Source organism: Bison bison, unplaced genomic scaffold (genome assembly GCF_000754665.1).
Source record: "Bison bison bison isolate TAMUID 2011002044 unplaced genomic scaffold, Bison_UMD1.0 scf7180017864311, whole genome shotgun sequence".
NCBI classification, from domain to species: Eukaryota; Metazoa; Chordata; class Mammalia; order Artiodactyla; family Bovidae; genus Bison; species Bison bison.
The window spans coordinates 1491654-1505544 of NW_011494883.1; the positions used below are offsets into that span (position 1 = coordinate 1491654).

Consider the following 13891-nt stretch of genomic DNA (forward strand, 5'->3'; position numbering starts at 1 on the left):
GGGAAATTTTTTCTTTTTTAATAAATCCTTTAAAAATGTGAACTAAATTAAAATTTGATAAACTTTGTATTTTAAATACCATAAACAAAGTAAAAATGACAGAAAATAAATTCCCTTGTAAGATATACAGCCAGTATCTCTAATCTACCCCCCAAATTTTTTTAAATCACCAATAAATTAAAAAATTTGGAAGAAAAAATCTGCAATAAAATGTGTCAAAATCTACTAAAATGGTCTTGGGGATTAAAAATGGAAGGAACTTATAAAGAAAATGAGCAAAGAGACAAAAGCAGATACGGAATATTAAATAAATTTTAGAAACTGGAAAGTGCCTATGTGAAGGAAAGCAGAGAAGCAAAGCCATCTGGCCCATACAACCCCAGAAAGGCTAGGGTACGTGGCAAGACCAAAAAGTGTCAGTCTGCCTAAGATCTCAGACCCTGAGATTTACCTACCTCAATTCTACATAGCCAGATTCATGCAAAACTTAAAAATATTTTTGCTAGTGTGCACGTACACATTCAAAACAATGAGTTTTCAATTTGGAGAATTAATTCTAAATAATATATTTTCAAAGTCTTTATAATAAATACTCAGTGTTAGGGTAATAAGGAAACACTACTGTATGCCTTCATATGACCATCAAAGTTTCTGTGAGAAACCTACTTTCATCCCTTCCGAATTATCTCCAATAGTCCAGGGAAAACATGTGAGCTGGACACCAAGCATTTCTAGTGCCACAACTGTCACTTTCTAGATCAATCACATCACTTCCTTTGTTCTTAGGAAGAAAAAAAAAAATGGATTATAAAATCTTCCCCTGGACTGATATTTTACTCTAAAAAGCATATTTCAAAGATGAAGCTAAATTTATGACATTTTTAAACTTGTCTTCGAACATCAGTCACACCATTATAACCACATACATAATGCTGAGTCCTCCTTGGGGAGAAAAAATAAAACCTTCCCAGGTATGAACTCTACCTTCAAACATTCCAACAAACATATTTTTAAGAGTAAGTCAAATACAGAATTCAGGCCATGCAACAATGTCTTTTATTACGTATGGGTTTTTAAAATTATTTTTGCAATACCTCCATACACAGGCAAAAAAAAAAACAACTTGTTTAGCATATTGGAACTTGCAAACCTGATCATAGAAAAGGCAAAATTATCCCTATAGCACACTTAACCAGGAGGCCAGTTCATCTGCCGACCTCCAAGAACATGGAGATGAACATGATAGACAGACTGGCCCCCATCTGAACCTTCATTCACCACCATTCGATAGCCCTTCTTCAGGCCCAGATCAGCAGCACATTTCTTGCCAACAATCATCAAATGCCCAAGAAGCTGTGGGGAAAAAAAAAAAAAAAGTTTCTTAAGCACTAGTAATTTATAGCTTTATAGTTTCTTGTCATCATGTAACAAACTACCAAGTTGAAAAATTTTAAAGCTACTAAATTGAAACAGACTTTGGGCAAGTATTTGGAAACATTTTTAAATCCTAATATAATACTATTAGGTATTTATTAATTACTAATTTCAATAAACAAATTATAGACATAAATCTGCTCAATTAAAACAATTTTAAGATCATACTCCGAGTGGTATTTAAGTTTTCTTATAAAGCAGACACCTTGCTTGCTTGTTATGGGGGCATATTATCAGTTGGGACAGATTTGGTTATGCTGTGGTAACAAACCACCCAAAAACCTGGTTTACATCAAAGATACATTTCTTTTGTTCACTCCATGTTGATCACAAGTCAACCAGGCTCTATATTCCAGATCTTTTTCACTTTGAAACCCAAGTTGATGGAACAGTCTCTGTATGATCACAGTGGCAGAGATTGGAGAGAATATGGCAGACCAGGTATTAACTTCTTTTCAGAAGACATGTATCACTTCTGCTTGTACTCATTGGTCAAATTAAGTCATATGACCAGGCCCAACATCAATGAGGCCAGAAGTATAATGCACCCCTACATAGAAGAGTGAGCAGTTATGAACAAGTATATCATCTACCACAAAGAGCACTAAGAAAAATTTTCATTGAGGCCTGTACATCCTGGTAAAATCAAATTAATTTTCTTTCCTTTAATGGCATTAATACAAGAGCCAATGAACTCTCTCCTATATGATACACTATTTCTTATTAAGGAAAAATAAGTCTCACCAACTAATCCTTGCTTAGAATCCTTTTTGTTTAAGAATTTGTGGTGATGGATGTTAACAAGACTTGCTGTGATAATTTTGTTGTATATACATAAATCAATATGTTGTATACCTAAATCTAAAATAATGTTATATGTCAATTACATCTCACTTAAAAAATCACACTATTTATACATTGCATTGAAGCCCTAATGATTTTCCATTTTTCCTCAGTATGCCCTTAGGAAAACAAAAATGTGACATAACCTTAAGGGTGATATTTAGTCTCCCAATCTAAAAAGCAAAAAAAAAATTAATAATGTTAGTAAATGTACTTACACTTTCATCATCATCTTCTGCTGCAGAAATCTGAGATATATATTTCTTGGGTATCACCAGAAAATGTGTTGGTGCTTGAGGGGAAATGTCATGGAAAGCAAGACACTGGAAAAAAGGGGGAAACAAGTCAAAATTTCCATATATAGTCTTACAGCCTAAATTTATCATTTTCACACTAACCCCATGGGAGAAACACTGGGGTTCCCCAGTGGTAGGAGATCACAAGTGGACACAATACTTTTCATGGAACTTTTCATGGAACTGACAGTCTAATGGGAAGACTGACTTTAAACACATAAAGGTATACTTAACCAAAGATTCCACATGTTATAAAATACAACAAAGATCTACAAGTTACAAAGGAAAAGTAACAAGTGCAGTAAATGATTATCACAGAAAAACCTAATTTTGATTGGGTGGTCAAGGGCAACCATTCTGAGCTAGCTACATTTTAACCAAGATCCAAAGGTTGAGAAGCTATTAGGCATGCTAGTCATTGTCTACTATTCCAATATATTCTCATGCAACTCTTCCTGCTCAAGTCACACTGTCCACCTCTCTCTACCCTCAGGGCTTTCTCAATTGATTTTCCCTCTATTGCAAAGATCCTCTTTTTCCATAACCCCAACTTTGTCTAACTTAAACTACTATTCATTCCTCAGCTACCAGCATATACATAATTTCTAAAGGAATTTTTTAAAATTTTGAATTTCATATTTTTTACTGAAGTATAGTTTTGGGGGGCTTTCCTGATAGCTTAGTTGGTAAAGAATCCACCTGCAATGCAGGAGACCCTGGTTCAATTCCTGAGTCAGGAAGATCTGCTGGAGAAGGGATGGGCTACCCACTCCAGTATTCTTAGGCTTCCCTTGTGGCTCAGCTGACAAAAACCTGCCTGCAGTGCGGGAGCTGCTGCTGCTGCTGCTAAGTCACTTCAATCGTGTCCGACTCTGTGTGACCCCATAGACGGCAGCCCACCAGGCTCCGCCGTCCCTGGGATTCTCCAGGCAAGAACACTGGAGTGGCAATGCAGGAGACCTGGGTTCAATTCCTGGGTTGGGAAGATCCTCTGGAGAAGGGAATGGCTACCCACTCTAGTATTCTGGCCTGGAGTAGTCCATGGACCTATAGTCCGTGGGGTCACAAAGAGTCGGACAGGACTGAGCGACTTTCACTTTCACAGTTGATTTATAGTGTTGTGCCAGTCTCTGCTGGATGGCAAAATGATTCAGCTATACACATACACATTCTTTTCTTAATATTCTTTTCCATTATAGTTTATCCCAGGATACTGGACATAGTTCTCTGTGCTATACAGAGTAGGACCTCGTTTATCCATTCTAAATGTAATAGTTTGCATCTACAAATCCCAAACTCCCATTCCACCCCCTCTCCCCTCTCCTCCTCGGCAACCGTAAGTCTGGATCTCTGTGTCTATGAGTCTTATTTCTGTTTTGTAGACAGGTTCATTTGTGCCATATTTTAGATTTCACATATAAGCGACATCATATCGTATTTGTCTTTCTCTGACTTAATTCACTTAATATGATAATTTCTAGTTGCATCCATGTTGCTGCAAATGGCATTATTTCACTCTTTAATGGATGAATAGAATTCCATTGTATATACGTGTACCACATCTTCTTTATCCATTCATCTGTTGATGGACATTTAGGTTGTTTCCCTATCTTGGCTACTGTGAATAATTTTGCTATGAACACAGGGATGTATTTATCTTTTTGAATTATGGTTTTGTCTAGGTATATGCCCAGGAGTGGGATTGCTGGATCATATGGTAATTCCATTTTTAGTTTTCTGAGAAACCTCCATACTGTTTTCCATATCGCCGTACTAATTTACATTCCCACTAACAGTCTAAGACAGTTCCCTTTTCCCCATACCTTCTCCACCATTTTTCACAGACTTTTTAATGACAGTCATTCTGATTCATTACAGTTTTGATTCGCATTTTTTAAATAATTAATGATGTTGAGCATCTTTTCACATGCCTACTGGCCATCTGTATGTCTTTGGAGAAATGTCCATTAAAGTCTTCTGCCATTTTTTGATTGGGGTATTTTCTGTTGTTGAGTTGTATGAGCTATTCGTATATTTTGGAAATTAAGCCCTTGTCAGTTGCATAGTTTGCAAATATCTTCTCCCAGTCATAGGTTGTCTTTTTTATAGTTCCTTTGCTATGCAAAAGCTTGTAAATTTGATTAGGTTCCATTTGTTTATTTTTTTATTATTTATTTAAATGGCTGTGCTCACTCAGTCGTGTCCAACTCTTCACGACCCCGTGGACTGTGGCCTACCAGGCTCCTCCGTCCATGGGATTCTCCAGGCAAGAGTACTGGAGTGGTTTGCCATTTCCTTCTCCAGGAGATCTTCCCAACCCAGGGATCGAACCCAGGTCTCCCGCATCGCAGGCAGATGCTTTACCATCTGAGCCACCAGGGAAGCTCAATGAGCTATTCGTATATTTTGGAAATTAAACCCCTGTCAGTTAAATAGTTTGCAAATATCTTCTCCCAATCATAGGTTGTCTTTTTTATGGTTCCTTTGCTATGCAAAAGCTTGTAAATCTGATTAGGTTCCATTTGTTTGTTTATTATTTATTTATATGGCTGTGCTGGGTCTTTGCTGCTGCATGCAGGATCTTTAGTTGTGGCATGCAAACTCTTAGTTGCAGCATGTGGGATCTGTTTTGTGTGTGCTTAGTCACTCAGTCGTGTCTGACTCTGTGACCCCACGGGCCTCATGGACTATAGCCCACCAGGCCCCTCTGTCCATGAGGATTCTCCAGGCAAGAATACTGGAGTGGGTTTCCATGCCCTTCTCCAGAGGATCTTCCCAACCCAGGGATCAAACCCAGGTCTCCTGCAATGCAAGCAGATTCTTTACCATCTGAGCCATCAGGGAAGCCCATTCCCAATTAGGGATCAAACCCAGGCTCCCTACATTGTGAGTGCAAAGTCTTAAACCACTGTACCTGTTTATTATTTTTATTTCTATTGCCTTGGGAGACTGACCTAAGAAAACATTGGTATGATTTATGTCAGAGAATGTTTTACCTATGTTCTCTTCTAGGAGTTTTATGGCATCATGTCTTAGGTTTAAGTCTTTTAAGATATTTTGAGTTTATTTTTGACTACGGTGTGAGGGGGTGTGGTCACCTTCATTGATTTACATGCAGCTGTCCAACTTTCCCACAGAGTCAGACACGACTGAAGTGACTTAGCAGCAGCAGCAGCAGTCCAACTTTCCCAGCACCACTCAAAGGAAATCTTTTGATTCTAGTGCCCCCCTTCTAGAGGTTAGGAGCCCTAGTTGTGTAATTTCCTGGTTTTTTTCCTTTATGGCAGTGATCACTTTTATAATGAGAAATTTACTGATTATCTAATGTTAATTTCTTCCCACTTTACTCAACTACTTAGGAAATATATCTATTTTGTAGAAATGAAGAGGACAGGTAACATTTAGACTAATTACATACCCCTTGAATAGTTTTGAATCTTGTTCTCTAGTGAAGGCAGAAGCTTCTTAATAGAACCTTTTCCTGCTAACTGTCTCCGGGTAATTATACTTGGTGCTCTGTACAAATATGCTGTATCATGACTGCTTCCTGCTGTTTATACTGTTGGAACTCAGATGGTTCAAAAGTCAGTATGTCAACGATCACTTATTAAAAGCAACTGAAAGTATTTTTGGAGAAGGCAATGCCCACTCCAGTACTCTTGCCTGGAAAATCCCATGGACCGAGGAGCCTGGTAGGCTGCAGTCCATGGGGTCGCTAAGAGTCAGACACGACTGAGAGACTTCACTTTGACTTTTCACTTTCATGCACTGGAGAAGGAAATGGCAACCCACTCGTGTTCTTGCCTGGAGAATCCCAGGGACGGGGGAGCCTGGTGGGCTGCCGTCTATGGGGTCGCACAGAGTCGGACACGACTGAAGCGACCTAGCAGCAGCAGCAGCAAAAGTATTTTTAAAGAAATACACATTTTCTAAAACAAAAGAATTTCCCTAACAGATAAAAAGGGTAAATAAATTCACCTCGAGGAATTAAAACTTAGGTGTTTCCTTATAGTCTATATTTCATAGTGAATTTATTAAAAAGTTACAAAATTTTTATCTAAATCAGCCATCCTGTCCAGCTTTATCTGAGATCCAAAATATAACCTCCCACTAAATATTTTACACAAGATGTCTCCAAGTCAAATGAACTCGGCCTTTCTAAAACCATTTCAACCTACAGTGAGGTCAAGAAAAACGACACTCTTAATCTTTTGGCATAAAACTACTTCCTGTAAAATACTGAAGGAATACTGATCAGTATTCCTTCCTGGGAGGGGCTAAAGGAAAGCAAATCCCAGAAGCAGGTTCACTCTTGGGAGTACGAGGCCCGAGAAGAGGGGGGGAAGCAGAGTGGGGGTCAAGGGGTGGCCGTCGGTGAGCGTCCCTCGCGGAGGCCCAGGGCGTCTGCGCCGCCCCCAGGCCGTGCGCCCCGGGCCTCTACCGCAATGCGGCGGGGAGAGGCGCCCGGAAACGCCCGGGCAGGCCGGCTGTGAGCGGGAGATCGCGGAGATTGGGCCCGAGTCAGGGTGCGATCGGGTTTCTCCCTGTCAGGCAGAGCGCTGGCGAGATTGTCAGATTCCTTAACAGTTGAAGTACGAGGTAACCCGGGAGCCGGCAGGCGCCCAAGCCGAGGACCCGGACGCGCCCCCACCCCTCCACACACACACGCGCGTGCGCCCAGACCCCGCGGTGCGGGCCCGCGAGCGCTCGGCGGCCTGGCCCGCGCCCCGGGCTGATAACGCGTAACCGGAGCGCCGGCACGCGCCGGCCGGCCACCTCGGAGCGACCGCGGCCCTGCCCGCTGGCTGGGGGCCCGAGGCCGAGGCCGCAGGAGAGAGCCCCGTGTCTTCCCTTCTCCCCGGCGCCCGCCGACCCTTCCCATCCCTCCCCTCCACGGGAAACCCGCGTGTCCACAGGCGCCTGCCCCGTCTCAGCCCACGAGCGACGCGGCGCCCGGAGCCTACCTGGGCATCCTCATAAATGATTTTGGCTGGGATTTCCTTGCGATTGATCTTCTTGAAGATGGTGTCGCTGCCAGGCCGGGCGACCTGAGCCTTGGCGATCTCATCTGCCATCTCTGCCTCCCTCCCGTGCGTCCGGCCGGGGAGAAGGTCGGAAGGAGGGAGGAGCCGGGGGCTCGGGCAGAGGGCGGGAGCCAGCCGACAAGCTTGCGCAGGGACACGCCACTAGCACGCCCCAGCAACTCGTGCGCATGCGCACTGGCGACTTGCGCTCGGGTGTTGCTTTGCGCGCGGGAGCTCTAGGGGAACCCGGGAGCGAGACCCAGCCAAAGAGAGATTCTCGATGACAGGACCCAGCAATCGGCACCAAGGTCGTTTTTCTTTCTTCCTTTCTTGTCTCTCGAGGAGCGTAGTTACTGCAGAAAGCCCCTCGCTTGTCTTATGGACGCTTGTAGGAAAAATTGGATACTGTAACTGAAAAGATTTGAAACCTAAGCAGTACTGGCCGTTTTTGCGGGCAGAGACACCGTGATACTTGGTTTCTCAGCTACATAGGTCTTAGCTCCAGCAAGTAAGCCCCCTGCGTTAATTTTCTTTTTCTAGCAGTGGTTCACAACCTTGACTGCACGTTACAGTTACCTGGGTAGCATGTAAAAAAATCTCTGAACTTCGCCACACCCCAGACCAGTTAAATCAAACTCTGGAGGCATCAGTAGTTTGTAAACCTCCCGTGGTGGTGGTGGTGGTGGTGGTTTAGTCACGAAGTCTTGTCCGACTCTTGTGACCCCATGGACTTAGCCCACCAGGCTCCATGGGATTCTCCAGGTAAGAATACTGGAGTAGGTTGTCAATACCTTCTCCAGGGGATCTTCCCCAACCAGAGATGGAACCCGGCTCTCCTGCATTGCAGGCAGATTCTTTACAGATTGAGCCACTAGGGAAGCCAAACCTCCGTGGACTGTTCTGCAAAGAATTATTCCCAGCAGTAATCAACATAATGTAAGATGCCCCACCGTAAAGGAGCAACACCTTTCCTAAGCCCCACATACCCCTCCATATCTTTGCTCCTTTTAAGAAGAGTTTTCTATATATTGTGTCTATGCTGCTGCTGCTGCTAAGTCGCTTCAGTTGTGTCCGACTCTGTGCGACCCCAGACACGGCAGCCCACCAGGCTCCCCTGTCCCTGGGATTCTCCAGGCAAGAACACTGGAGTGGGTTGCCATTTCCTTCTCCAATACATGAAAGTGAAAAGTGAAAGTGAAGTCGCTCAGTTATGTCCGACTCTTAGCGACCCCATGGACTGCAGCCTACCAGGCTCCTCCGTCCATGGGATTTTCCAGGCAGAGTACTGGAGTGGGGTGCCATTGCCTTCTCTATTGTGTCTATAGTTCTTTATTAAAATTATTTGCCTTTTATCAAGATCACTAAGGAACTCCACTTACAACATCCTATTCAGTTCAGTCACTCGGTCATGTCTGACTCTTTGCGACCCCATGGACTGCAGCATGCCAGGCCTCCCTGTCCATCACCAACTCCCAGAGCTTCCTCAAACTCATGTCCATAGAGTTGGTGATGCCATCCAACCATTTCATCCTCTGTTGTTCCCTTCTCCTCCTGCCTTCAATCTTTTCCAGCATCAGGGTCTTTTCCAATGAGTAAATTCTTTGCATCAGGTGGCCAAAGTATTGGAGTTTCAGCTTCAGAATCAGCCCTTCCAATGAATATTCAGGACTGAATTGCTTTAGGATGGACTGGTTGGAACTCCTTGCAGTCCAAGGGATTCTCAAGAGTCTTCTCCAATACCACAGTTCAAAAGCATCAATTCTTCAGCATTCAGCTTTCTTTAGAGTCCAACTCTCACATCCATAGATGACTACTGGAAAAGCCATAGCTTTGACTATATGGACCTTTGTTGGCACAGTAATCTCTCAACTTTTTAATATGCTGTCTATTTTGGTCATCGTTTTTCTTCCAAGGAGCAAGTGTCTTTTAATTTCACGGCTGCAGTGATTTTGGAGCCCCCAAAAATAAAGTCAGTCACTGTTTCTGTTATTTCCCCATCTATTTGCCGTGAAGTGATGGGACTGGATGCCATGATCTTAATTTTTTGAATGTTGAGTTTTAAGCCAACTTTTTCACTCTCCTCTTTCACTTTCATCAACAGGCTCTCTAGTTCTTCGCTTTCTCCTATAAGGGTGGTGTCATCTGCATATCTGAAGTTATTGATATTTCTTCCGGCAATCTTGATTCCAGTTTGTGCTTCATCCAGCCTAGCATTTTGCGTGATGCACTCTCCATATAAGTTAAATAAGCAGGGTGACAATATACAGCCTTGACGTACTCCTTTTCCAATTTGGTTTCACGCAACATCCTATAGGCAATTCCAGTTGCCATTATACTTGACCTCTTGGCAACATTTGCCTCTGTGACCATTCCTTCTTTTCAGCAACAGCCTTTACTCTCCTACCTCTCTGGATGCTATTTTCCCTTCATAGTGAGCCCTCTGTTCCAGGCCTCTCAGTGTGGATTCCACTCCTGGCCCTCTTCTCTAGCTAACACCTAATTTCCAAGTGTCCATATTATGAAAAATTACACCTTTACCACTTTGCCCTGGTGAAATTATTGATGGTGGCCCTCTTTAATCACAAAAGTGTCTCATTTGGTATTTTTGGTATCAAAGACATTCCTGGAACAATTTGTGAAATCTAAATAATGTGTACAAATTAGGAAACAGTTTTGAAAATCTTGTTAATTTCCCCACAAACATCCAGCAAAATTATCAAAATCAGTTGATCTGGGGTGGAGCCCTGTAATTTATTAGCAGGTTTCTAACAGTTTCCAGGTGATACAGTTGCTTCTAGCCTGGGAACTACACTTTGAGAACCACTGATGCCAGAGAATGTCTTTTTTTTCTGTCGGAAAGACACCTACTGAAGTGTTTAGGAGTAGAGGGATATGGTGTGTGCAATTCACTGTTTAAACAGTAAAGTGAAAGCATTAGTTGTTTGCTGCTGCTGCTGCTGCTAAGTCGCTTCAGTCGTGTCTGACTCTGTGCGACCCCATAGACGGCAGCCCACCAGGCTCCCCCGTCCCTGGGATTCTCCAGGTAAGAATACTGGAGTAGGTTGCCATTTCCTTCTCCAATGCATGAAAGTGAAAAGTTAAAGTGAAGTCGCTCAGTTATGTCTGACTCTTAGCGACCTCATGGACTGCAGCCTTCCAGGGTCCTCTGTCCATGGGATTTTCCAGGCAAGAGTACTGGAGTTGCTTAGTCATGTCCAATTCTTTTCGACCCCGTGGGCTGTATTCCCCGAGGCTCCTCTGTCCATGGAATTCTCCAGGCAAGAATACTGGAGTGGGTTGCCATTCCCTTCTTCAGGGGTCACACAGTAAAGACATCCTCAAAAATGTCAAGATACAGATAAGTAGAAGAGGATAAAGCAACTATTGTAAAATGTTAACATTAGGGAAAACTGAGTGAAAGGTGTTTGTACATTCTATCATTCCTGCAACTTTATGACCGAAATTGTCAAAATTAAACATTGAAAAGAGTTTGTATGGGTTGGCGTAATAAATATTATGGTCATCTTTCACTAAATCAGAGGCTTTATCATCTACAGAGTAATGACTGTCTATATTTATCTCCCAACCTCTTAATTCCAGATTGGTGTATGAAGCATATTTATGCCTACTCACTACCTTCAGTAGGATGTCTACCAAGCACTTCAAATTTATTTTTATTCCCTCCACAACAATCTAAAAACCTATTCCAGCAGCCTTCTGCCGGAATGGTACTGTAGTACCATTCACCAGATTGCTCAAGCCAAAATCCTTGAAGTCATCAACTCTTCTTTGTGGATTTTCAACACAGGTGAATCTAATCACTTCTCACCTCCCCTTCTCACCAGGTCACTACCATATCTTGCCTGGAGTACTTCAAGAGCCTCCTGGTTTGCCTATTTGCTTCTACTATAGTCCATTTGCTATATACTACCCAAAATGATTTTTATATAATATAAATTATGATGTTAGTCTCCTGCCAGTAAGGCATTTCACCATAGAATTAAATATAAAGTCCTTAACTTGGCTAATAAGCTCTTAAGTGATCAGGCCCATCGCTGCTTCTCCTACTTTATTTCCTTCCATTTCATCCTTATTGATAAGCTTCACCCAAACTGGTATGGTAGGCACATGATTTCCATGTTTTAATCCCTGGAGCCTGTGAAAATGTTACTTTACATGGTAGAGGGGATGTGCAGATACAATTAAATTAAAGGTATTCAGGTGGGGAGATTCCTCAGTTATCCAGATGGGCCAAATATAATCACAGGGACGCCTTTAAATAAAAGAAGGATACAGGAGAGTGAGACTCAGACAAGGAGATTTGATGATGGAAGCAGGTGTGAGAGTCAAAGATTGAAGATGCTCTGCTGTTGGCACTGAAGATGGAAGGGGCCACAAGCCAGTAACATTCTGGAAGTCAGAGGTCCAAATTGGATTTCACTGGGCTTAAAATCTTGGTGTCCACAGGGCTGCATTCCTTCTAAAGTCTCTAGGGAAGAATGGTTCTCTTGCCTTTTCTGGCTTCTAGAGGCCACCTGCATCCATCTTCCACTTCCTCCATCTTCCAAGACCACAGGAGAACATCTGCAAACCTCTCCCTGACTCTGCTTCCTGCTTCCACTTACAGGTATCCTTGTAATTATTACGTTGTGCCCATCAGAAAACCCAGGATAAACTTCCCCATCTTAGCACATTATCGACTGGGGATTTTTGCAGAAACTAACTTAACGCCTGTAGCCAGCGATTTATTATGTAAGTGAATACTGAAACACTCCAGTCAGTAATGTTCGGGTAACAAAAGGTGTCATAATATATCTCTGGTCAATAAGTTGTGAAAATACTTAATCACATCTTCAAAGTCCATTTTGTCATGCATGGTAATAATATATTCAGAAGTTCCTAGGATTTAAAGAGGGACATCTTTTGGAGGCCATTATCCTGCCTACCACATAGTTCTATGACTTCATATAATGAACATGTTGGAATTTCTTATTCAGTTCTGGGTCCTACACTTTGAGATGCCAGCAAACCAGGACGTATTCCCAGAACAAGCAGAATAGTCACCTCATTTATGGAACAGTTCAAGGAACCATACAGATTTACTGAAGAGAAGAGAAGCTTGAAATGAATTGATTTGGGCACTATGAAAACTGTACTTTCAAATTCTGGCATGTAAGTAGTTTTGATTAACTGAATACAGGACCCTAGTTAGCCAGAAATTATAACAATAAATTATGAATTTCAGGACACTGGGCTGTGATTCTAGACTGAAAATGAAAATAAGCATCTTTGAATCACTCATTAGCAATCAAAAGGCACTACTGTACAGAATCAGAAGATCATCTAATTTATTGTTTCCTGAATAAAAGACAGTATCCAGTATATTTGGCTTAATTGCTTATGTTTAAACACTCTTTTGCCACTCCAGTGCATTTTCATTTTCAAAAAATAATATTATCTTGCTATTCTCATGATGACTTGCAATATTCTGTAAAATGACATAAATCACAGAGAAGGAAAGGGTTCTTAAAGATCCATTGGTCCAAATCTTCATTTCTAATAAAAAGCCAATTTCACCTAAAGGTTAAGCTGAAAAAAAGTTAATTTTACCTTAAAGTTTAACTGCAGGGAGTAGGGAAGACAATGATTATGCAATAGGAGCAAGGTTGAGATTTTTTTTTCTTGATGCTTGCAAAGTCATAAGTTAAATGTAGTTAAAAGTTTTATGATCGTGATGCTGCTAATAAACTATTTCCAACCTCTTGCCCAGCAAAACCGAATAGGGCATGTTGAGTAGGCAACGTGTGATCTAGAGAAGTAACTCAGCCTCACCCTCTAGAGGAATGAAGTGGGATAAAGTGTGAACAGTGCTTTTGGAAGTCGGCGTTCCAATCAACACCTGCAATAGTTGTTAGGGCTTGGCTCTTATTTGTGCACTTTTGCAAAGACAAAATCTGCAACTCAGAAACGTTAAAATAATGGTTCCTTAATAGATAACCCCAACCCCCAAACAAGAGGTAAGGACATAAAGGTGCTATTTATCAACCGACACTCTACCACCAGAGGATGCTTCAGAAACGGCCGGAAGTGCCTCTGCCCCTAACTAACATGGCGTCCATTTTATTTCCGTTCTTGTCTCTGCTGTAAATGAGCTCGGCGGCTCCACGCGGTTTTCCCAGAGGCCACCGTCTTACCCAACTCCCCTAGCCTGTTCCTTCGCGGGGGGCGGGGCTACGAAGGAGATGCTTTGTGGTGATTGGTTGCGGTGAGTTAGGAACAAAGCTACGGGGCGGG

At 42.3% G+C, this 13891-nt stretch overlaps 1 protein-coding gene across 1 annotated transcript; it reads right to left on the reverse strand.

The window, feature by feature from the left end:
* Window positions 1-1033: 1033 nt before the first annotated feature.
* On the reverse strand, window positions 1034-7789 carry HINT1 (histidine triad nucleotide binding protein 1). The gene is made up of 3 exons (XM_010852426.1): window positions 7538-7789; window positions 2496-2600; window positions 1034-1353 (listed from the first exon to the last, which is right to left on the reverse strand). Exons 1-3 carry the CDS (start codon window positions 7646-7648, stop codon window positions 1189-1191), a joined length of 381 nt encoding a protein of 126 aa, XP_010850728.1. The 5' UTR covers window positions 7649-7789; the 3' UTR covers window positions 1034-1188.
* Between the last annotated feature and the right edge of the window lie 6102 nt (window positions 7790-13891).